This window comes from Xiphophorus hellerii, chromosome 4 (genome assembly GCF_003331165.1).
Source record: "Xiphophorus hellerii strain 12219 chromosome 4, Xiphophorus_hellerii-4.1, whole genome shotgun sequence".
NCBI lineage: Eukaryota > Metazoa > Chordata > Actinopteri > Cyprinodontiformes > Poeciliidae > Xiphophorus > Xiphophorus hellerii.
In genome coordinates, this window is record NC_045675.1 from 17,329,383 (window position 1) to 17,352,051 (window position 22,669).

The 22,669-nt window shown below is 44.0% G+C and overlaps 1 protein-coding gene across 2 annotated transcripts in view; it reads right to left on the reverse strand.

The window, feature by feature from the left end:
• The window catches only part of cpne7 (copine VII), a 46,939-nt gene extending 32,294 nt beyond the window's left edge, over nt 1-14,645 (reverse strand). The window contains exons 1-5 of one of the 2 annotated variants that reach the window (XM_032560306.1): nt 14,350-14,645; nt 13,216-13,406; nt 12,906-13,100; nt 4,216-4,398; nt 3,883-3,957 (exon numbers count right to left, since the gene is read on the reverse strand). In XM_032560306.1, the coding sequence (XP_032416197.1) occupies nt 3,883-3,957; nt 4,216-4,398; nt 12,906-13,079 (432 nt within the window). In that variant the 5' untranslated portion in view covers nt 13,080-13,100; nt 13,216-13,406; nt 14,350-14,645. Of the gene's footprint in view, nt 1-3,882; nt 3,958-4,215; nt 4,399-12,905; nt 13,407-14,349 lie in introns of both variants that reach the window. The other variant, XM_032560305.1, reaches the window with a different exon arrangement.
• Between the last annotated feature and the right edge of the window lie 8,024 nt (nt 14,646-22,669).

Genomic DNA, 22,669 nt, shown 5'->3' on the forward strand with positions numbered 1-22,669 from the left:
CCCACGCTCAGAACCTCAGTTTGTTCTCTGCTCGGCTGTGAGAGACTGACAGAAACCTGACATCAAGCTTCAGGAAGTGGAGATGTGCAGCAAGCATGACCGAACCCAGACAAAACCTGACAGTGATGACTTGCATAGCGGAAAACTTGTTGTTTTTTTTTTTTTTATCAGAAAGTATAACAAGACATTGCAATGAGCATCAAGGGAAGGTGAACAGTTTTGTAAAACATGAAGGTACAGGAGGTAGAGTATTGTGTATTCTGAAATTTCTGTCTTTGCTGGGACTGAGTCTTTGAGACCTGGATGTAGTTAAAATGAGGTTTTGCTTGTTCATAATGAAGGCTGGGATTGTGCTTGGCTCAGGGTTTGATTTTCTGTGTAAGGCAGAGACACCGAGGTAGTTAAAAAAAGAAAGAAAAAAAGTTTTGTTGCTTCCATGCAAACATTTCTTTTTAAATAAGCAGCAGAGCTGATGTATGCCTCATATGTTGTTTTTTCAAATGTGTGTGTGTGTGTGTGTGTGGGGGTGTGCGGGGGGGGTGTGTGTGTGTGTTTAATTTGAGTATTTTATCTCCAGAAAATCTCCTTGATCACATACTTAGAAACTGTACATTTGGTCAGATTCAACCCTTTAAAGAACAGACACATATTTATGCTCATCTCCTATGTGGTGAATTTTGATGTCTGATGGTACAGTCCATACTTCCCTAAGTTGCCAAACGATGATTATAACTTTTAGTCTCTGGTTCTTGGTTTATCCAAGAAACAGAGAAAAAATCTCGTCTCATGTGTGGGTACTGACAGATCACTTTCCCACTAATCAAAGAGTACTGGGGCACCTGGCAGTAAAATCTAGACATAAATATTTTTTTCCTGGCCTTATAATTTAAATATTTCTGCTTTAAAAATGCTAAAAGAAATTGGCCAGCCTGAATACCTGATTGCACTCAAAAACTGGAAATATCATAAAACAGATAGCAGGAAATTAAGGAAAAAGCAGGAATTCAGTAAAATTCAGTTTTTTAAGCTGACATCTTTGCTATGTGCTGACATCTTGTACATATGTTTTCTTACTACAACCCATAATAGCTTATTCTATGTGAGCAAATCTAAGTTAAATTGCTTTGATGGCGAAGAGAGCCAAATAAAATAAAGTTACTTACATGTGGGATAAAGGTCAAGAACAGAAAACACAATGTATAGAATCAAATTCACATTGCTGGATATATCAATGTATTGCACTGCAACAATTTATTTGTTTGTTTGTTTGTTTGTTTTTTTTTTTTCTTAAGTTTGTACAAAAATAATGAAAAACATTTGCTAAATTTGTTTCTACAGTCCACTCTACGGCACCTCTGTCCAATTTTAGGCATTTTATTGTCTGTTGTTAGTTTTGCTTCCCAGTTGAGCACTTTATGACCGCAACAATATTGTGTGATGTTAGCAATGATATCAGCATTATTGCAACAAAACAGAAAATAATAATCCAAACTGAAATTTATTTAAAAACACAAGAAATAAATAACACTAGAACTAACAGAGTTCAACACAGAGGAAGCACTTCTGAAAACGCACTCATACAAAAAACAATTTCAAAAACATAAACTTTGCAAAATTACTTTTAAGATAAAATGAGTTTAAGGAATCCTGGAAACAATAAATTCTACAAGCTAAATTAAAATGTTGCATCGTTGATCATGTCAACAGACATAATTGAGACTTTTCCATAAATTTTGTCAAATTGTGACTTAGTTTTTAGAAGGTGGTCTTCACAGTGCCGTTGTTATGTCTAAGTCAATTTGATTCAATTTAGTTATTACATACAGTATTTATATAATGATGATATATTATAACCACTGTGAATACTATAAACAAAACAACACAAAGCTTTTAACAGGAAGGCAACAATGTTGCTAACCAAAAAACATTTTTTGCCAATGATGTTATCATATAAAACTATCAATAATAACAACCACTTGGTGCTTTTATCTGTTTTGGTTTGTGTGAGAAAGTTCCTGCTGCTTCTGGTTCCCTATTAAACTATAAAAAGATATTAATTCACCTGTTGAAAGAGATTATCTCCATTTTTTTTACAGAGGTTCATTAACTCATGAATGATTACTTTTCACACGTTCCTCCACTGAGTTGTTATAGGCACTGCAGCAGGCTTTTTCTAACAGGGAAATGGCTATTTTGACTCTCATTTAATGAGCTCACATTGTATCTCACAGCACAACTAATGATCTACAAAAATATCCTTCCTGTTTATATCTAAATTGCCTCTGCTGCATCTGAGGAGACATCCATTCTCTAAGATATACCTGATAATTATCTTCTGCCTATTGCCTGGTGCATTGTGTAATAAATGCTTCATGTCACTGGGGGCGCAAAAGGATCAACATTATGAAGTTGCTCTTCCTATTCTTCCGTTCCCCAAAAGGACCAGGAAACTCCCCTCTTTAATATTTGAGTGTTAATCTGAAGACCTACAAGAAGTGAAATGAAATTCTCGCTCTGGTGTTAGCTCATTTAATTAAGATTTAGATTTTCTTCTAATAATGTCTCATGCCAAGCATGAGCTATGCAGCCTGATTTAACACATGAGGAAAATGTTTCCAGTTATGTTTAAAATGTGAGATGTCAAGCCACACATGATGTTCACAAAACTGATGACTGAAAATCCGAATTGTTTGAAAATATCCAGCCTTAGGAATAATAGCCCCATCAGACGTGAATAGACCTTTCACCATCTCATTTGCTCTAGATTTATTATAACAGTGGGCCTTGTGATGTAAAGTGCCATGAAGCACCATTAAAACGGTGCTTAATGAACCAGCAGCATCGCTCTTCCTACATCTGAAAAATTATAACAGCACCTCATCAAAGTATTTATAACTCAAAAACCTTTATAAAATGCTGTGATGTTTTAATGACAAACTTCAATGTATTGCTAAACTTCAAAAGCTGCGGATTTTGTAAGACAGACCAAAGGAAAGCAGCCCATAGTTGATGAGTACTTCCAGTTTTCCTCAAGCCATAAAGAAAACGTGTACATGTAGAAAATGTATCAGATGAGATCGAGATCTGGCTACATGTATAAGATTATGTGTAGCATCATGGTGAGAGGATGCCTTTTTTTATATAACAGATAAAAAACTATGTGGCAATGGATGAAGCTAAACAAAGGGTACATCTGGAAGAAAATGTGTTAGATGCCTTCAAAAAGCTTTGGTATAAGTTCAATCTAGAGTTAAATCTGTGGCAATTCTTAAGAATTTCTGGTCACTGGTCAATGCTTGCCATCCTGTGTGATGCACTTTCAGCTTTTTCTTTTTGAAAAAGCTGAAAGTTAAAAATGTGTGTCTCTACATGTGGTAAGCTTTTAAAACATATTCAAAACACCTTTTCGCTGTAATTGCAGTGCAAGGCTGTTCTACAAAGCACTGACTCAAGGAAGCTGATCACATCCACAACATACTTTTCAGAATTTCTTTGGGGAAAAAATTGAAAACAGGTTCCTTTTACTTGCGTCGATTAATCATATAAAATCCTAATAAAATATCATGTTTCTCATCAACACTATTGATTTCCATGAGCTGTGTGGTTGTGTGCTTGATAGGAATGAATCTGCATGGTGCAAAACACTGGAAGGATCATTTAGAATGATAATGATCTTCAGGAACTCTTCATAAAAACAGTTTGGAGGTCCATTAAAAAAAGGAGAAAATTCTTGTCAAAGAAAGAAACACAGAGTGTGAGCAACTCTCGGTGTGAGTATAAACTGGTGAAGGCTTGAGAAAATAAAAATATGAATAACATAATTTTTGCCATACAGTAAATCAGCATGCAGAAAAGATCACAAACACCCGGGAAAAAGCTTACTGTGATGGTCGACTTGCCGGCATATTTCCCATACTTAAGCAGCAATGGTTTTATCATCTTCTTCTGGGCCACGATCTGCAACAAGCAACATAAGCAAAGCACCTTTAAGCCCACCGCAGTTAGGAGGAGTGAAAAGGGGTCTGAGTCATCACCAGCAGAAACTCTTATCAATCACAAACACTAGACCTGCAAGCAGCAAAACACATCATCAGGTGTCTAACATCACAAATAAGGAATACGAGCCTGAAAGAACTGAATCAGTCATTCTTAGTCATGTTATCTTTCTATAGACCATCAACAAACTGAATATACACAATAGAAGCATCTGCCCACCTGACCAAGTGTGCACTCCATGCCTCCCAGGAAGTCATCGTCACGCGTCCCTATGCTGTGAGTCCCGTGGATGTCGTAGACCTCAAATCGCAGCTTCTGTACCTCCTCAAAGTAGTAATCCAGACCAAAAACCTTCGCAAAGACTGGGTGTAAGTTGCTCTTGATTACTTCTGTCCTGTCCAGCTGAGAGGAAACACATTCAAAATCAGGCTTCCAACAAAGATACTTAAGAACTGGAATATTCTCCACTGTAATCACAGTTTAATCATCAAAGCTACTGTGAGGAATGAAACCAATTTCACAGACTGTTTGTGACATCAGCCTTTAATGTAAATCAAAAAAATATAACTTGCAGCACATTCATCTTCCTACTTATTTTGAAGAACTGCAGAATATATGGTCATATGTTATTAAGCTTCCATCCAGGGAACGACACGAGAGACGGCTGGAGAGCTCTGACATTTAATAGCAGCTTGGGAAAAAAAATATCTTGTCTGTCTTTGACTGACAGACAAGAAGAAGATGAACTCACTTAGACCCCATGTGCTCAAGATGTTGGTTTAGCACTCACACTTGAACATTTTTATGCGGCATAAGTCTTCATGAGGACAAAAATAATTTAAAAATTTTAGTCTGCAAAACATATTACAAAAGGGGTTTTTTTCTGTTCTGTAAAAATTCTTACAATCTTTGATAAAAATGTTGTAAGTAAACATATAAATCTCCCAAAATGGAGGGAAAAAGGTCTATTATGAGGCCAAGAAGAGCTCAGCCGCCAGTAAATTAGAGACATCGAGGGTTTCAGCGGTCATCTAAAATGTCACTTCAATATCTGTCAGTTATTTCTGAGTCATTTCTTCAGTGTCAGTCAAGCAGGTTCAGACTTTGTTGTATGATGACTTTAGAATGGGGTGACAGAGCGCTTTTGTCTCTCATTTCTCGCTCTGGTGGAGATAAGATAAGAAAGAAATACAGATTTTTGGCTTGCCATGATTACACCAGCAGTCAAGCGTTTCTTGTAAGACTTTTTTACCCTATTAGAGGGATGATGATCTGTCTTCTAAAATTGCGTGCGCTCCATAAAGATAGAAGAGGAAAGCACTGTCTAACATGTCACTTTAAAATCCCCAGACATCTCTGGGGGCTCAAGCACGTTTTTAAAGCCTCAAACTAGATTTTACTTTAGAAATCAATCAAATTATTTTTAAAAATACTGTCTGCTTCAGAACAAGTCAATGTCCCTTCTATTTGTTTGTTTGTGCTATTTTGTTCTATTTTTTTTTAATTCATCAAGATCAACCCTCCTGCTTCAACATGCACATGTTTCTAGTGCCATCACATAAGGCAACTCATCAGTTTTTTATGTATTTTTTTCTCCTCTATATTCACATTTTTCTTCTTTAAAATTGTTTTATTGTCTTGCGTAGCAGCACAAAGTCTGGGTTCCATGTGGAAAAACTGAAAGGATTTCAGAAACGTTCTGCAGCAATAAAAGCAGTATGGGGAGAGGAACATTACTGACTTCAGTAGCAAATTATATTATTAACAATCTTTATAGCCATTTTACCAAGTTCATCCAAAAACTACTTATAGTCTAGTAGATGCATCCTAATGTTGTTTTCGTCCTGAATCAACCTCTCCTTTTGTTGAAAATGATAGCCAGGCAGAGCGACTCATAATGAGCTCGATCCAGCATGTCTACATCTGCAGTGCAGTTCATACCATCATCATCCGTCCAATTAAGACCAGAGGGAGGAAGTAGGAAAAAACTTACATTGTTTAGCAGTCAAAAAGAAAGAAGTTGTTCAAGAAGTTGTTCAGGTAAGCTAGAGCAGTTCAAATTCAGGCAAAATGCCTTGTTTGTGTACAAGCAAATCACCTCATTATTTAAAGCTGCAGTATGCAACTTTCATTAAAAAAAGTCTATATTTCCTAAAACACTCTTTTGACAAGTGTCAAGGGGTGTGGTGCGGTGGAGTGGTGAGGCAGATGCAGCGGACCCAGGTATGATGAATATGATGTTTTTAATGATAAATAAGTCCAACAACGAACAGCAGGCACAAGGAAACACTGAGGACGACTAGACTGGACATTGACGAGGACCCGACGAGGAACAAGGAACACAGGTGGAGTTAAATACACGGGAGGGTAATCACAGAACGAGACACACCTGGGAACAATCAAGGGGAGGACAGGACAACGAAGAGACTCAAGGACACAAAAAACTCTAACTAAACACGGAAAAACACAGATCCTGACAGTACCCCCCCCTCAAGGGCGGCTACCAGACGCCCAAAAAAAAAAAACCACAACAAGGGTGGGCGGAGGGGCGCCGGATGGGGGGCCAGAGTCCAGAAAAAACAAAAACACAACAAGGGTGGGCGGAGGGGCGCTGGACGGGGGGCCAGAGTCCAGAAAAACAAAAAACTACCCACCATCGTGGGCGGAAACACAAGAAGGGCCAAGAGTCCATAAACAAACAAAAAACTACCCACAGGGTGGGCGGAGGCAAAGGAGGCAGGAACCACGGAGGTGGTCCGGCGGTCGTCCGCGGCGGCGGGAACCACGGAGGCGGTCCGGCGGCCGTCCGCGGCGCTGGAGGCGGGAACCACGGAGGCGGTCCGGCGGCCGTCCGCGGCGCTGGAGGCGGGAACCACGGAGGCGGTCCGGCGGCCGTCCGCGGCGCTGGAGGCGGGAACCACGGAGGCAGTCCGGCGGCCGTCCGCGGCGCTGGAGGCGGGAACCACGGAGGCAGTCCGGCGGCCGTCCGCGGCGCTGGAGGCGGGAACCACGGAGGCCGTCCGGCGGCCGTCCGCGGCGCTGGAGGTGGCGATGAGTCCCGGGGGCCGCCCACAGACGGCGACGACGAGCCCCCCGAGGCAGGGTCTCTGGTGGAGCACAGGGGGTCTCGGTCGGAACGCTGGGGGTCTCGGTCTCGGGTGGAACGCAGGGAGTCTCGGTCTCGGGTGGAACGCAGGGAGTCTCGGTCTCGGGTGGAACGCAGGGAGTCTCGGTCTTGGGTGGAACGCAGGAGGTCAGGGTCTCAGGAGGAACGCAGGGGGTCAGGGTCTCAGGAGGAACGCAGGAGGTCAGGGTCTCAGGAGGAACGCAGGAGGTCAGGGTCTCAGGAGGAACGCAGAAGGTCAGGGTCTCAGGAGGAACGCAGAGGGTCTCGGGAGTCGGGGTCTCGGAGGGAACGTAGAGGGTCTCGGGAGTCGGGGTCTCGGAAGGAACGTAGAGGGTCTGGGTCTCGGTAGGAACACAGGGAGTCTCTGGAGGAACACAGGGAGTCTGAGTCGGAGCGCTGGGGGTCTGGGTCTCGGAAGGAACACTGGGAGTCTCGGAAGGAACACTGGGAGTCTCGGAAGGAACGCCGGCTGGAACGCCGGCTGATTCGGCCTCGGGTGCGCCGGCTGGAACGCCGGCTGATTCGGCCTCGGGTGCGCCGGCTGGAACGCCGGCTGATTCGGCCTCGGGTGCGCCGGCTGGAACGCCGGCTGACTCGGCCTCGGGTGCGCCGGAGCGAAGCCTTGGAACCGGCCGCGTAGGCGAGCCGCAGCGAAGCCTTGGAACCGGCCGCGGAGGCGAGCCGCAGCGAAGCCTTGGAACCGGCCGCGGGGGCGAGCCGCAGCGAAGCCTTGGAACCGGCCGCGGGGGCGAGCCGCAGCGAAGCCTTGGAACCGGCCGCGGGGGCGAGCCGCAGCGAAGCCTTGGAACCGGCCGCGGGGGCGAGCCGCAGCGAAGCCTTGGAACCGGCCGCGGGGGGTGACAGCTCCGGAAGGCGACGAGGGGCCGGGTCCACCGGCGGCTCACGTCGCTGTCTCCGGGCTGACCGTGGAGGTGGCGGCTCCGGAAAGCGACGAGGGGCCGGGTCTGCCGGCGGCTCACGTCGCTGTCTCCGGGCTGACCGTGGAGGTGGCGGCTCCGGAAAGCGACGAGGGGCCGGGTCTGCCGGCGGCTCACGTCCCTGTCTCCGGGCTGACCGTGGAGGTGGCGGCTCCGGAAAGCGACGAGGGGCCGGGTCTGCCGGCGGCTCACGTCGCTGTCTCCGGGCAGACAGCGGAGGTGACAGCTCCGGAAGGCGACGAGGGGCCGGCTCCACCGGCGGCTCACGTCGCTGGCTTCCCGGACGAAGGAATCGGCGGGGGCCATATCCGGGGGGTGCTAACACCAGCCTTGTTCCCCGGAAAAGCTCCCGCTGCAGGTCGGCGAGAGCCTCCGCCAGCTCCCTGTCCTCCCTGCCGGACCTCCGCCACAGGCCGCTCTGCCCTTTAGGGGGAAACCCCACTCCTGCTGGGTCCATAATTGGGCAGCCTCACCGTTCGGTTTGGTCGGGTCCTTCTGTCAAGGGGTGTGGTGCGGTGGAGTGGTGAGGCAGATGCAGCGGACCCAGGTATGATGAATATGATGTTTTTAATGATAAATAAGTCCAACAACGAACAGCAGGCACAAGGAAACACTGAGGACGACTAGACTGGACATTGACGAGGACCCGACGAGGAACAAGGAACACAGGTGGAGTTAAATACACGGGAGGGTAATCACAGAACGAGACACACCTGGGAACAATCAAGGGGAGGACAGGACAACGAAGAGACTCAAGGACACAAAAAACTCTAACTAAACACGGAAAAACACAGATCCTGACAACAAGAGCTTTATTTTTGCATGCTTCAAAGATTAAGAGATGTATGTTACAAGTTATGTAACTTGCTAAATTGACAACACAAATTTTTCCTTTTTCTGGGAATACCAAAAGAAGAAAAATCCCCAATTTGGATTAGGTACAAGTCTTTGTCACTATGACATGTTATGTAACTGCCATTAATTTTATTGATGAAAAATGCAAAGCAATTATCCTTTTGGTTTGCACAGAAAATGACAAATAAGCTAAATATTTTTTTAAGGAATATGTGAAGTATTTGGAGTACCTCTTTGGATTTTTAAAAAGGTCTCTTTCCCGATGAAAAAAAAAAAAGTATCTGAATGAGAATGTTAGATGAACACAGAGCCAGGAGATGAATTACTTCACTGAGACAGTGATAGATTGGCTTAAATTAACATATTTTAGTCCCTATTCATCAATAAAACGATCTGCATAAAGCCGCCTTTCACCAAAATGGAGTGCTTTCAGAAAGAAAACTGAATAAACCTGGATGGATGGGGTTAGACGGACGGACGGACGGACGGACGGACGGACGGACGGAGTCACTCTTACAACCAACTCTCCCTGGCCTCAGTCGTGGTGATCATATAATAATGCTTCTTTCTTGTAATATGCTAATGAGTCAGAGTGAATGGCTCTATATTGGTACTGATCCAACCCTCCAAGAGGAACAAAACAACAAAAGGCCTCCTACTTGCATGAATGCATCCATACATCACTCTCTATAACCTCACTTAGCATCTAGAAATATCTCACGCTGCTGTCTTTGTTCAATGCAATACACTTGACGGAAAGCTTTATGATTTTGATTCAAATTTGTACCACTTGATTGAAACTTTGCAACATGCTGAGAATGAGCATTTGCTCAAAACACTTGAGTAGCAAGAGATTTGATTGAAGTGCAGACCTTCTGTTTTTTTTCTGTAGTTTTGAGCCTTTGGCTTTCGCCTGCAATCTTCTTTTTCCATACATGTTAGCGGGTTTTGAGGGAAACTGAAAATGTAAACTCTACATTGAAAGGCTTACCAACTTTCTACTACTCAGATTGTGATAAAGTAACACTGCACATTAATTTGACTAGCTTGAATAAAAAACAGGTGTATTTGTTTTAAGAATACTGAGACTTGGTGTTAACTGGAACTCTGGATAAATCCGTGCGAACATTGCATAGAAACAAATTAACAACCAACTTCATTTGTGCCATTAGCACTTAATGGATTTTTTTCCAGCTATCTCTCTCACTGCGCCATCTGTATGCACAGATTTGGAGTGAGTCTGTTTGCTGATGAAGAATAGTCAGAATCATATAAGACGGGTTGTGACGAAGCTTGTGTTGCAGGCTTGTTGCTGGTGTGAGGCCTGAGCCTCTATAAAGAGACAACCCTCACATGAGAAATGTGTTTCTGTAATGAGCTCCAGCAGGAGGGTCCAACATTATGAAACATCAACAAACAGATCGGATTTGGGTGAACTCCCGGGAGCACACACGCAATGAGCAAAAGGGGAAAAAATGGTTGGTGGCTGCACAAAATTTCATAAAGTCACATCATCATCATCTGCCCTGTCTTATATGTCCTAATGAGATAAGTGCTCTTTTTCAAATCTCCATGGCCAAAACAAGCATAAGCGCAGAGGGAAAAAAGAGGCTTATATGCTGGGGGTATGAGTGGGCTCTGCTTCTTACTCAGTTATTGACGTAAGTAAACAGTTTACACAAACAGAGGTACCTCCCATGTGTGAGGGATTTGACAGCAGAGTGTCAGACAACAAGTGCTTACCGTCACAAATTAGACAAATGGGGATGGATGGATGGATGGATGGACGGACGGACAGACGGACGGACAAACTTTTGTGTGAATTAGTTCATATAAATCTGCGTCACAAAGCGAAGCTAAAAATATCCACTCATAAACTTATGCTACAATGAACCCACGCTGCAACCGTACAGCTAATTGTTTTTATCTGTTGTGTCTAAAAATAGCATCTTGTGATTCCCTGTTCATACATCCCCAAGCATTTCCTACAAATACCTCCCAGGTGAAGAACATCTGGCAGAGTTTTACTTCTACAATTTACCTAAAACATGTTCGTCATATACTGTGTATATATATATATATATATATATATATATATATATATATATATATATATATATATATATATATATATATATATAATTAGTTGCAGTGTTCTCTGCAACACTTTAACAAATCATTCACAAATCATTCACGTAACGGAGTCCTGGATTTTAGCCTCCCTTCATGAACACAAATTGCCTAATTAACAGGGAAATAAGAAACCTGCTTCTCAAATTTCACATCAGCTTAGGTTCAAATAAAGATCATCATGTTAAATATGCAGTGACACTAAAAGGACTCACAACATTATGTGTTTTTAAACAGTGAAATTGCTAGTGCAGACAGTGTTACTTAACATGGAGACCTCATTTGCCAGCTGTACTCAATTATGTTTTTCACAATAACAGAGGGCCAGCTGGAAATTCATTGGATTACAAAAAGATTTCATTTTCTGAGAGAATTTTTACATCTTATTTGATTTTGAAATGACTGAATGTGTTCTATCTGCAAACATATCTCATAATATATAACTTAAACCAGATGTATAAAATGACTATTTTATACAACTGGAAATTGTATTCAAGTCAAATACGGTTAACCAATTTTTTTCTGTTTGTTAAATGCCCAAAACAGTCATTTTTAGGATAATTACAATTACTTTCTTTGAAATAAAAAGTTTAATTACAAGTTTATTACCAGGCATTTAAACAATTATGGAAAGCCCAGGTGACTGAAATATTTTTCAGTCCCAGAATTGAGTTAAATAAAGGCACCACTGTGAACGCAATGTTAGGCAACACCTCAAACAGACTGCTTTCTTGTGTATCATCTTAAGAAACAAAAGAAATTAGTCAAGATATCAGAAGGAGAATTGTGAACTTCCACAAATCTGCTTTATCTTTGGATACAATCTACACCTGAAGTGGCAATGTTCATCTCAAACAATTATAAGCAAGTGTAAGCCACATGGAAATACCCATTCATCACATAATTTAAGAAAGAGACAGGTTCCCAGTGGATTTTACTACAAAATGTGTGCTATCCACAGTGGAACACATTCTGTACCAACATGGGTTGAAAGGTCACTCAGAAAGTAAGAAGCCATTAATTACTTCATGAGCAACTTAAAAGCAAGATTACAGTTCCAAATATGCCCAAAGAAAAAGACCTTAAAGTCTAAAGTAACTGTTTCATGCCCGTTGGAGGAAAAACAGGGAAGCCTGACAACATCATCCAAACTGTCTGGGAGTGATAGCATCATGTTGTGAAGATGCTTTGTTGCATGATGGACTGTTGCACTTTACAAAATAGATATAATAAGACAACATCTCACACATTAGCCAGAAGGTTGCACATAAATTGGTTTTCCATGTGAACAATGTGCCAAAGTATACCACAGTATTACTTACAAAGTGCAATAAGGGCAACAAAATTAATGTTTTAGAGTAGCTGTCCCTAAGCCATGATGTAAGACCTGTTGAAGATTTGTGGGCAGGAATGAAAAGATGCATGCAAGCAAGACAGTATACAAATCAGATTGAGTTGCATTATGTTTGCCTGTTGGAATGAGCCAAAAATTTCAGCAAACTATTGTGAAAAGCCCATTAAAGGACAGCAAAGATATTTTACCCAAGTCGTGGCTAAAGATGAGAGGAGCTGCCAGCAAGCAGCACAGTTTAAAAGGTCATTTTAGCAAATAATGAGATATATGCAAACTTATGAACCAGGAAGGAAAAAAATAATCTAAAATAATATCTTATTGATTAATCTGGCACTTATTAAATACAATTAATATTTCCTAAAGTCCTAAACACTAATCAACACTTTTTAAAACGTCTGTTCTTTGATCTGGAACGACAAAAAGATGTCACCGATACTTTGATCCAGAAGTCTTAGCAGCATAATTGTCAGAATGAGAGTACAGGGGAAACAAGAGAGAGCCTCACCTCAATCCACTGCCCATTGTTCTGCACCATGAGCACGACACAGGGGTCTGACTTATTCAGCGTGTCTCGGTCCAGCAGAGCTTTGCAAGACACACGCAGCTCAACTTTGGAGACACAGGTAGCCGGACCGCTCAGGCTGGTCGCAGGGGAGGTAGCCTCCTGAGCTTCATTCATCGTGGCTCAAGACGAGAGGAGCTGCCAGCAAGCAGCAAAGCAGTGTGATGTGAAACTGTTGGTAATAGCTCCAGGAGGGAGAAGAGAAGATCAAGTGATTGGCTGCAAGAGTTCAGCACAGACTTGGCACACTCACAGGAGACCGGACCCTTTTGGTTTGGTGCAGATGTCACACAAAAACAGGGATTCTTGCAGAGTCCCAGGGGAGTAAACCAAAGCAGAGTTGTTATGACTGCCTGTCAGTTATTGTCTTGTGAGGAATCTCATCTCACCTCTCTTGTGATGTGAAGTTGACAGGGTTGGATATTAGACATCTGGGTCAGATACCTGCAAAGATTGAGCATTTTGCGTATTTAGATTCAACCTTTTAAATAAAAAAAGCTGACTGCAATTAATATCAGCATTAAAAAGGGAAAATCAATCTGAATCACAATCCTTTCTATTGCGATGCATGAAGGAAATAAGAAATCACACAATTTTCTGCACTGCAAATGTTACAGAATGAAAAAGCAAACTCTAACGTACATCTACAAAGAGGGTCAGTGGTTTTCCTTTCTCTATAGCAGGTAGATAAAAGCAGATAAAGAATGTAGATTACCTGTTTTTTGTTTTGTTTTGTTTTGTTTTTTTATTTCCCCCCAAAAATATAAACCACCCCCGAGTTATTTTTGTTGTTGTTGTTTGTTTGTTTGTTTGGGGTTTTTTTTCCTTTTAAAACAAATGTCAGTAGCAGCTGCCTAGTTTATGTTTCCGTAAGCAAAGGGATTGAATATATGAGAACGGCCTGAAATTTATCCTCGACAAAGTGACACAAACGAGCTGCAGGTTTGTCTTTCAGCACCGCGGACAGTGGCAGCGGCGATGTTCGAAACACACGAGCATTTCCAACAACACTCGGTCCAAACTTTAAACTCGACAAAGCAGCAGGTATCGTGAGATTTAAAATGCGACCTCCTCTATTTCGTAGAGCAAAACTTTGACTATGTTAACGAACAAAGAAATGTACGTCAAGTGAACAAAAGCTCTGGAGCGCTTAGTTAATAATTCATCACCGATCGATTAACTCTAAAAATCTGCATTCTTGTGAAAACAGGTCCAGTCAAGGTTAACGCAAAAACGATTGATCCCACATTTTCCCCTTCAAACACAGACAGACTATTTCTACTAATAAAATCAGTCATTTTATTGAGTGATCAGTCATTTAGAACAACCTCCAGTTTCCCGGGAAAACACGTCAATAACAACAAACTCAGCTGGAAATGCCCCTTACCTGCAGTTGTTCTTTTACTCCCGACAGAAAAATAACACTTGTTTAATCCGCTCTTACAAAAAAAAACCAAAACAGATTGGTTTCCGTTTTTTTCTTTTTTCTTCTGCTTTCTCCTCCGAAACTCATTGGCTCAAGCGTGGAGGAGGGAGTGGGCTCGGCTCTGAGAGAAAGAGAGAGGAAGATGGGGAAATGGAGAGAGTCCAGCAAGCCGCTGTGATGTTTACGGGTTGGCTTTTAGCTGGGACGCGATTATTTCAGTTCAAAACCCGAGTCCATAAAAGGAGGAGGAGCGGAAAGGGGTAGGGAGGGGGGGACAAGTCTGTGGAAGTGCAACACAGAATGACATCTGATAGCTCACACAAAGCTCTAAACCAGAGGAAGATCTGTGCAAAGCGTTTGAACGCATTAAAGCTGTGACCCATGAAGAAATCCATAAAATATATTACCCCCGCTCCTTTTCTCCCCTCAAGTTAATCTGTGCTGCAAATGAGACTTTAATTATAGATTCAGACTAATATGCCCGTCAGATATTTCTCCAACATCAGCATGTTATATATATATATATATATATATATATATATATATATATATATATATATATATATATATATATATATATATATACACATACATATAAAATGACTCAATTTACTGCAGTAGCCCACCTGCCTACCAACAAGTTCTGCTAAAACCACAAACAGGAAAGCCAGCGCATATACAGACAGCTGCATCTGTGAAATGATGGCATTAATTTCAATATAAATTGTGTAGATTTGGGTCCATAATCGCACAAATATGCATCTAAGTGTACAACATTGTCAAGCTTAACAATTAAAGGAAACTCGTGTGTCAGAAAGCTGAGCTAGAGTTCAACATGTCATCATTGAATCTAAAACGTCTACTGTTATCGTCCTACGAGGGAGAACACACTCAGAAATCTATTAGTTCGTCCCTAGACTCTTGAATCCAGAAAAAGAATCTTACAGGCCGTCAGTCTCATAAAGGTATCCATCCATTTGCTGTTTCTACTTGCCTTCCTGGGTCTCAGGGGGCTGTGGAGTTACTCCGCGTGTCATTGAGCGAGAGGCAGGACACACCCTTCAAATAATTTGAAGTCCATCAATCTGCAGTTTGAGAGACATGCATGTGAATGACAGATGCCAATTTTCCTACGAGTGAAGATCCCTGCAAAAATCACCCTGATACAAGACTGTGCAATATGATTAATCTTTATCACAGTACCTTTGGAACAAGTACTGTACATGTTGTGTGAATGTGTTGCCACAAGCAAGATGTCTTCTCTCTAAAAAAAAACATGATAGTACAACCTTTGTTTGCAAATCTGCATCAATGCTGAAGTTCTCCACAGTGATGTGAGAGTGATAAAGTCATACAGAAAACGACCAGTTGAAATTGTCCAGATAAAACTAGGTCTGCAAAATTTGTCACACAATTTTTTTTTTTTTTAAGTTTTGGCTTTAATTTGATAAATAACAACAATGAGGAATTGGCTGTGTGATTTTGTATGCTTGAGGTTAGATATAGATAACTGCAGAAAATGGAAAAGATCATTTGTGTTGCTTAGTGCATTAAACACCCCAATGACTGAAAGAGTGTATTTTCTTTTTTACCATGACAAGATAAAGTCCTTGAGAATCTGATTCATACTGTAGATGTTTTCAATTCACCTCACCTCTACCGTATGTTACATAATGCACTGTTCATACACAATGTTTGAGCTTCAACCTTTTCTTAGTCCACCCACAAAATGTATTACATTGATGAATGCATTTCCAGATATTGCATAACATTGGTGAACTGACAAAACAGAACCCACTGAGTTTGAGAAGCAGTAGGACAAAGAAGCTCTAATAAATCGATTTAAGATAATTATTTCCATTTCATAATGAAAGTATTTACACATTCAAAGTCATTTGTATGGTTGTTTGATTTTAGATGCTAAAAACTCAACATGTCCTTCAAGCAAACACATTTTTTTAAAATTGTGGCAGAAGCTTTAAGGGGCACTCATAGAAGACATCAAGGTTATTTGAATCATTCCAACAACATGAAAGAGAAAACTCTCAGTTTTCTGCTTGATATTTGTCTGATATGTTGAGTTGATCATTGTGTGAAAGCAAAACAGATCTCTGTCAGAATTCCCTCACAGCTTGATATCATGCCTAAGATTTCTTTAAAAAACTGTTTATATGCCTGGATTCAAACTCTCTGTGCTTAAACATCATCTAGTCTCAGCTCTCTTGGGCAGTTTTCAACCTCACTGCCTCTTCTTTTTCCGTGGGCTCTCAGACTTGGTAAGAAGCGTCTGCTCTCGGGCGCACACCTGAGCCCTGTTACGCCACAGCTCCAAACAACAACCATCTGCTGCTGCTGCTGTCAGTCCAGCACCTCACAGGACGTTCCCTGGCGTTTACACATGGATTATCTATTCATGCCGCCTCTCCCCAGTCGCATCGACAGCACAGCTTGGTGCTGCTGACCAAACTGCATGCGAATTAAACCCTAATAGGAGGACGTGAGACTATGGCCTAAGGCACAGGCGTCAAGTTTTCTCTCTGCCCATGTGTCTGTGCACCATTATCGACAGTTCTCTACCTGCAGCTCCCCTGAGTGGAGGTATTTTTGGACACTGGAAGGATTTTGCTACCAAGGACTATTGTGTCTAAAGTTTCTCTCACTAATAAAGTTGGATCAACAATGAATGATGGACATGTATGTGGAAAAACAACCTTTTGCAAGCTGACATTGATCAACTGAATCTGACTGGCTTGTGTACCAAGACTCAGTGTTTGGTCAATTATTTCTTTGCTGTAAAATGTTTCTTGTCAATAAATCTTGTACTGTTGAAAAGTCTGTTTTATTTCCCCAGAAATGGTGTGTGTTGTGCCCATAAAATACTTAACAAATCTATGGTATTGAAAAGCTCTTATTCTCTTATTGAAACTTGTTAGTTTCTTGATTTGTTTAATAAAATGTGAAGAAACAGGAAATATTGGCAATTTAATATTCCTTTTACAAACAGGGGCTAAAGCATGGGAGAACCATATACAATCAGGATGGCGTGGCTCCTCCTCCTCATACTGGTCACCAGATTGGTAACACTGCTGTCGGATTGCATTCCAGTCCTCAGGCATCACTGGTTTGTCACACTGCAACCAACAGCACACTCAATTTAATCCCACTAGTGTCTAAAGGCTGTGACTGAAGTTAGTCCTGACCTCTCCACTGGCAAATTCTGGAGCCAGTGCCTAATAAACCCCATTCTCTGGGAGAAAACATTAGCATCTTGGACAATAGACTTCAGTTTCAAATACTGAAAATATAGGACTGTCTCTGATTAGAGAATCTCATCTTGGTGTCTCTACATTGACATTGCCTTCAATAATAAAAATCCTCCTGTTTCCAATGAGCAAGATGACACCCAACACCACTTCACTGCCTCCACCAAAAGCCGTTAGGAGTTTGCAAAAAGGACACGGCGTGGTTATCATGGTCATCCACTCAGCTGTTGCTCGACCCATAAACATACCTTAGGGGAAAACAAGCGGCTCTGTATGTAAAGCATTCAAAAAACAAAAAGTCTAATAAATATTATGCTAATATATTTTTTTAATTTAGTCATTGGAGCAACACTTTTCAGGAAGTTAGCTGAAAACGAACTCAAGTGTCAGTCTTTCTGCTGATTTCAAAGTTGCTACCAATGAAATTAGCGAAATGGGCAAATCTTTACCCATTTATAATATAGTAGTAAACACACTGCATTGAGGAAATATAGTACAATTTATTTTAGTTTTTTTGAGTAAATATTTATCTTCATACGTCACTTAAGAGTGTTCAGACTGTTTAGACTTTACAATAAGCAAACATAAAATCCTCTGAACATGCTTTGGAGAAAAATAGCATATTTGTCTAAATTCAGGTAACCTCTCTCCTGTACACAGGACTGTATTTGCACCTCAGTCACTTCGTAATTTATCTTAACACATTAAAAACAAAATTACTTCATACATTTAGAAATACACAGGACCCCTGTAGTAGCATTAGATGTTAATAGCTTGGCAATATCTGTTAGCATATTAGTTTGTGCCCAATTAAAATTTTGTTTCGCCTCCCGGCATAGCAACAAAGTTGCACTGAGATTTTCTTGCAACTGATCACCCCTGATTTCATCTCTACATTGTTTATTAGTATATGGTAAATTACACAAATCTTTAACAATTATAGTATGTTGAGTTTGGCAGAGGCTCTCTTGGCATTTAAATTAAGATTTTTTTCTCTTTCACCAGTTCAAATAAAAATGAGTCCAAAGAGTCAGCCTCCACATACTAATTGTGTTCTGGCAATGCATCGTTAAATAATGAAAGCACATGAAAATTGCCTCAAACTTGGCAAAATAAGCATCTTTACAGAATTACAGTTCAATTTTAAGATTAAGCTTACATTTGTGACAAATTTTAAGGTGTTATTGTGCCCCCTACTGTTGGATAAAACAAACACTGAATCAAATTTCTGCTACTTCACTTCAGACTGAGCCATTAGATTTAATCTTTTCACACCTCACCTGTCTGGTAGTCTGAATACTCAAATTCTAAAGTACTGACATTTCAACCACCATGCTTACATAATTCAAGTGAAATTTATGAATATGAATTTATGACTCCTCCATGGGCTGCCACCTTATCGTGGTGGAGGGGTTTGAGTGTCCCAATGATCCTAGGAGCTATGCTGTCTGGGGCTTCATGCCCCTGGTAGGGTCACCCAAGGCAGACAGGTCCTAGGTGAGGGACCAGACAAAGAGCAGCCCAAAGACCCCAATGATGAAGGAAAACTTTGGACTTGGTGTTCCCTCGCCCGGACGCGGGTCACCGGGGCCCCACTCTGGAGCCAGGCCTGGAGGGGGGGCACGATGGCGAGCGTCTGGTGGCCGGGCTTTTACCCATGGAGCCCGGCCGGGCTCAGCCCGAAGAGGAAACATGGGCCCCCCCTCCCATGGGCCCACCACCCGTGGGAGGGGCCAAAGGGGTCGGGTGCAGTGTGGGATGGGTGGCAGCAGAGGGAGGGGACCCTGGCGGTCCGATCCTCGGTTGCAGAAACTGGCTCTTGGGACGTGGAATGTCACCTCTCTGGTGGGGAAGGAGCCGGAGCTAGTGCGTGAGGTCGAGAGGTTCCGGCTAGAAATAGTCGGTCTCACCTCGACGCACGGCTCTGGTTCTGGAACCAGTCTCCTTGAGAGGGGCTGGACATACTTCCACTCTGGAGTTGCCCAAGGTGAGAGGCGTCGGGCAGGAGTGGGCATACTTGTTGCTCCCCATCTCGGCGCCTGTACGTTGGGGTTTACCCCGGTGAACGAGAGGGTAGCATCCCTCCGCCTACGGGTGGGGGGACGGGTTCTGACTGTCGTTTGTGCTTACGGGCCGAACGACAGTTCAGATTACCCACCCTTTTTGGAGTCCTTAGAGGGGGTACTGGAGAGTGCTCCTCCTGGGGACTCCCTTGTTCTGCTGGGGGACTTCAACGCTCACGTGGGCAATGACAGTGAGACCTGGAGGGGCGTGGTTGGGAGGAACGGCCCGCCCGACCTGAACTCGAGCGGTGTTCTGTTGCTGGACTTCTGTGCTCGCCATGGATTGTCCATAACGAACACCATGTTCAAGCATAAGGGTGTCCATATGTGCACTTGGCACCAGGACACCCTAGGCCGCAGTTCGATGATCGACTTTGTCATCGTTTCATCGGATCTGCGGCCGTATGTCTTGGACACTCGGGTGAAGAGAGGTGCGGAGCTGTCCACTGACCACTACCTGGTGGTGAGTTGGCTCCGGTGGTGGGGGCGAAAGCCGGTCAGACCTGGCAGGCCCAAACGTGTTGTGAGGGTCTGCTGGGAACGTCTGGCGGAATCCCCTGTGAGACGGAGCTTTAACTCCCATCTCCGGCAAAACTTCGAACACGTCCCGGGGGAGGTGGGGGACATGGAGTCTGAGTGGACCGTGTTCCGTGCCTCCATTGTCGAGGCGGCCGATCGGAGCTGTGGCCGCAAGGTTGTCGGTGCCTGTCGCGGCGGCAACCCTCGAACCCGCTGGTGGACACCTTCGGTGAGGGATGCCGTCAGGCTGAAGAAGGAGTCCTATCGGGCCTTTTTGGCCTGTGGGACTCCGGAAGCAGCTGATGGGTACCGGCGGGCGAAGCGGCATGCGGCTCGGGCGGTTGCTGAGGCAAAAACCCGGGCGTGGGAGGAGTTTGGAGAGGCCATGGAGAAAGACTTCCGTACGGCTTCGAGGCGATTCTGGTCCACCATCCGGCGTCTCAGGGGGGGGAAGCGGTGCAGCACCAACACTGTTTATAGTGGGGATGGTGTGCTGCTGACCTCTACTCGGGACGTTGTGGGCCGGTGGGCAGAGTACTTCGAAGACCTCCTCAATCCCACCAACATGCCTTCCACTGAGGAAGCGGAGCCTGGGGACTCTGGGTTGGGCTCTCCAATCTCTGGGGACGAGGTCGCCGAGGTGGTTAAAAAGCTCCTCGGTGGCAGGGCCCCGGGGGTGGATGAGATCCGCCCGGAGTTCCTTAAGGCTCTGGATGTTGTAGGGTTGTGTTGGTTGACGCGACTCTGCAATGTCGCATGGACATCGGGGGCAGTTCCCCTGGATTGGCAGACTGGGGTGGTGGTCCCCCTGTTCAAAAAGGGGGACCGGAGGGTGTGCTCCAATTATAGAGGGGTCACACTCTTAAGCCTCCCTGGCAAGGTCTATTCAGGGGTCCTGGAGAGGAGGGTCCGTCGGATAGTCGAACCTCGGATTCAGGAAGAGCAGTGTGGTTTTCGTCCTGGTCGTGGAACGCTGGACCAGCTCTACACCCTCGGCAGGGTCCTGGAGGGTGCATGGGAGTTCGCCCAACCAGTCTACATGTGTTTTGTGGACCTGGAGAAGGCGTTCGACCGTGTCCCTCGGGGAGCCCTGTGGGGGGTTCTCCGGGAGTATGGGGTACCGGGCCCTTTGATACGGGCTGTCAGGTCCCTGTATGACCGGTGTCAGAGTCTGGTCCGCATTGCCGGCAGTAAGTCGGGCTCGTTTCCGGTGAGAGTTGGACTCCGCCAGGGCTGCCCTTTGTCACCGATTCTGTTCATCACTTTCATGGACAGAATTTCTAGGCGCAGCCAAGGTGTTGAGGGGATCCGATTTGGTGGCCTTAGGATCTCATCTCTGCTTTTTGCAGACGATGTGGTCCTTTTGGCTTCATCAGATCGTGATCTGCAGCTCTCGCTGGAGCGGTTCGCAGCCGAGTGTGACGCGGCCGGGATGAGGATCAGTGCCTCCAAATCCGAGGCCATGGTCTTGAGCCGGAAAAGGGTAGAGTGCCTTCTCCGGGTCAGGGGGGGTGTCCTGCCCCAAGTGGAGGAGTTTAAGTATCTCGGGATCTTGTTCACGAATGGGGGAAGAAGGGAGCGGGAGATCGACAGGCGGATTGGCGCAGCGTCTGCTGTCAAGCGGGCGCTGTACCGGTCCGTCGTGGTGAAGAGAGAGCTGAGCCAAAAAGCGAAGCTCTCGATTTACCGGTCGATCTACGTTCCCACCCTCATCTATGGTCATGAGCTTTGGGTCATGACCGAAAGAACGAGATCGCGGATACAAGCGGCCGAAATGGGTTTTCTCCGTAGGGTGGCTGGGCTCTCCCTTAGAGATAGGGTGAGAAGCTCAGTCATCCGGGAGGGACTCAGAGTAGAGCCGCTGCTCCTTCACATCGAGAGGAGCCAGTTGAGGTGGCTCGGGCATCTGGTCAGGATGCCTCCTAGACGCCTCCCTGGTGAGGTGTTCCGGGCACGTCCCACCGGGAGGAGGCCCCGGGGAAGACCCAGGACACGCTGGAGGGACTATGTCTCTCGGCTGGCCTGGGAACGCCTCGGGATTCCCCCGGAGGAGCTAGAAGAAGTGGCTGGGGAGAGGGAAGTCTGGGCCTCCCTTCTGAAGCTGCTACCCCCGCGACCCGACCTCGGATAAGCGGAAGAAGATGGATGGATGGATGGATGGATGAATTTATGAATGAATTTATGAACTTCCCAAGTGTTTTGAGTTATTCTCAATGAAACCCTCTCATGGATATACGGTACATTTGCACCACAGAAGCAATATTAATTCCTTTCAGATCTGTTAAATTATATCAAAGGTTTTCTACACCTCTGTCAAATACTGCAGATAAAACCTAACCTGGTGATTACTACATCAGTAGTAATCATCAGTAGTAAGATGATTACCGTACTACTGTAGTAAGAGCTCACTTTAAAAAAATCTCAATCTCACATTGC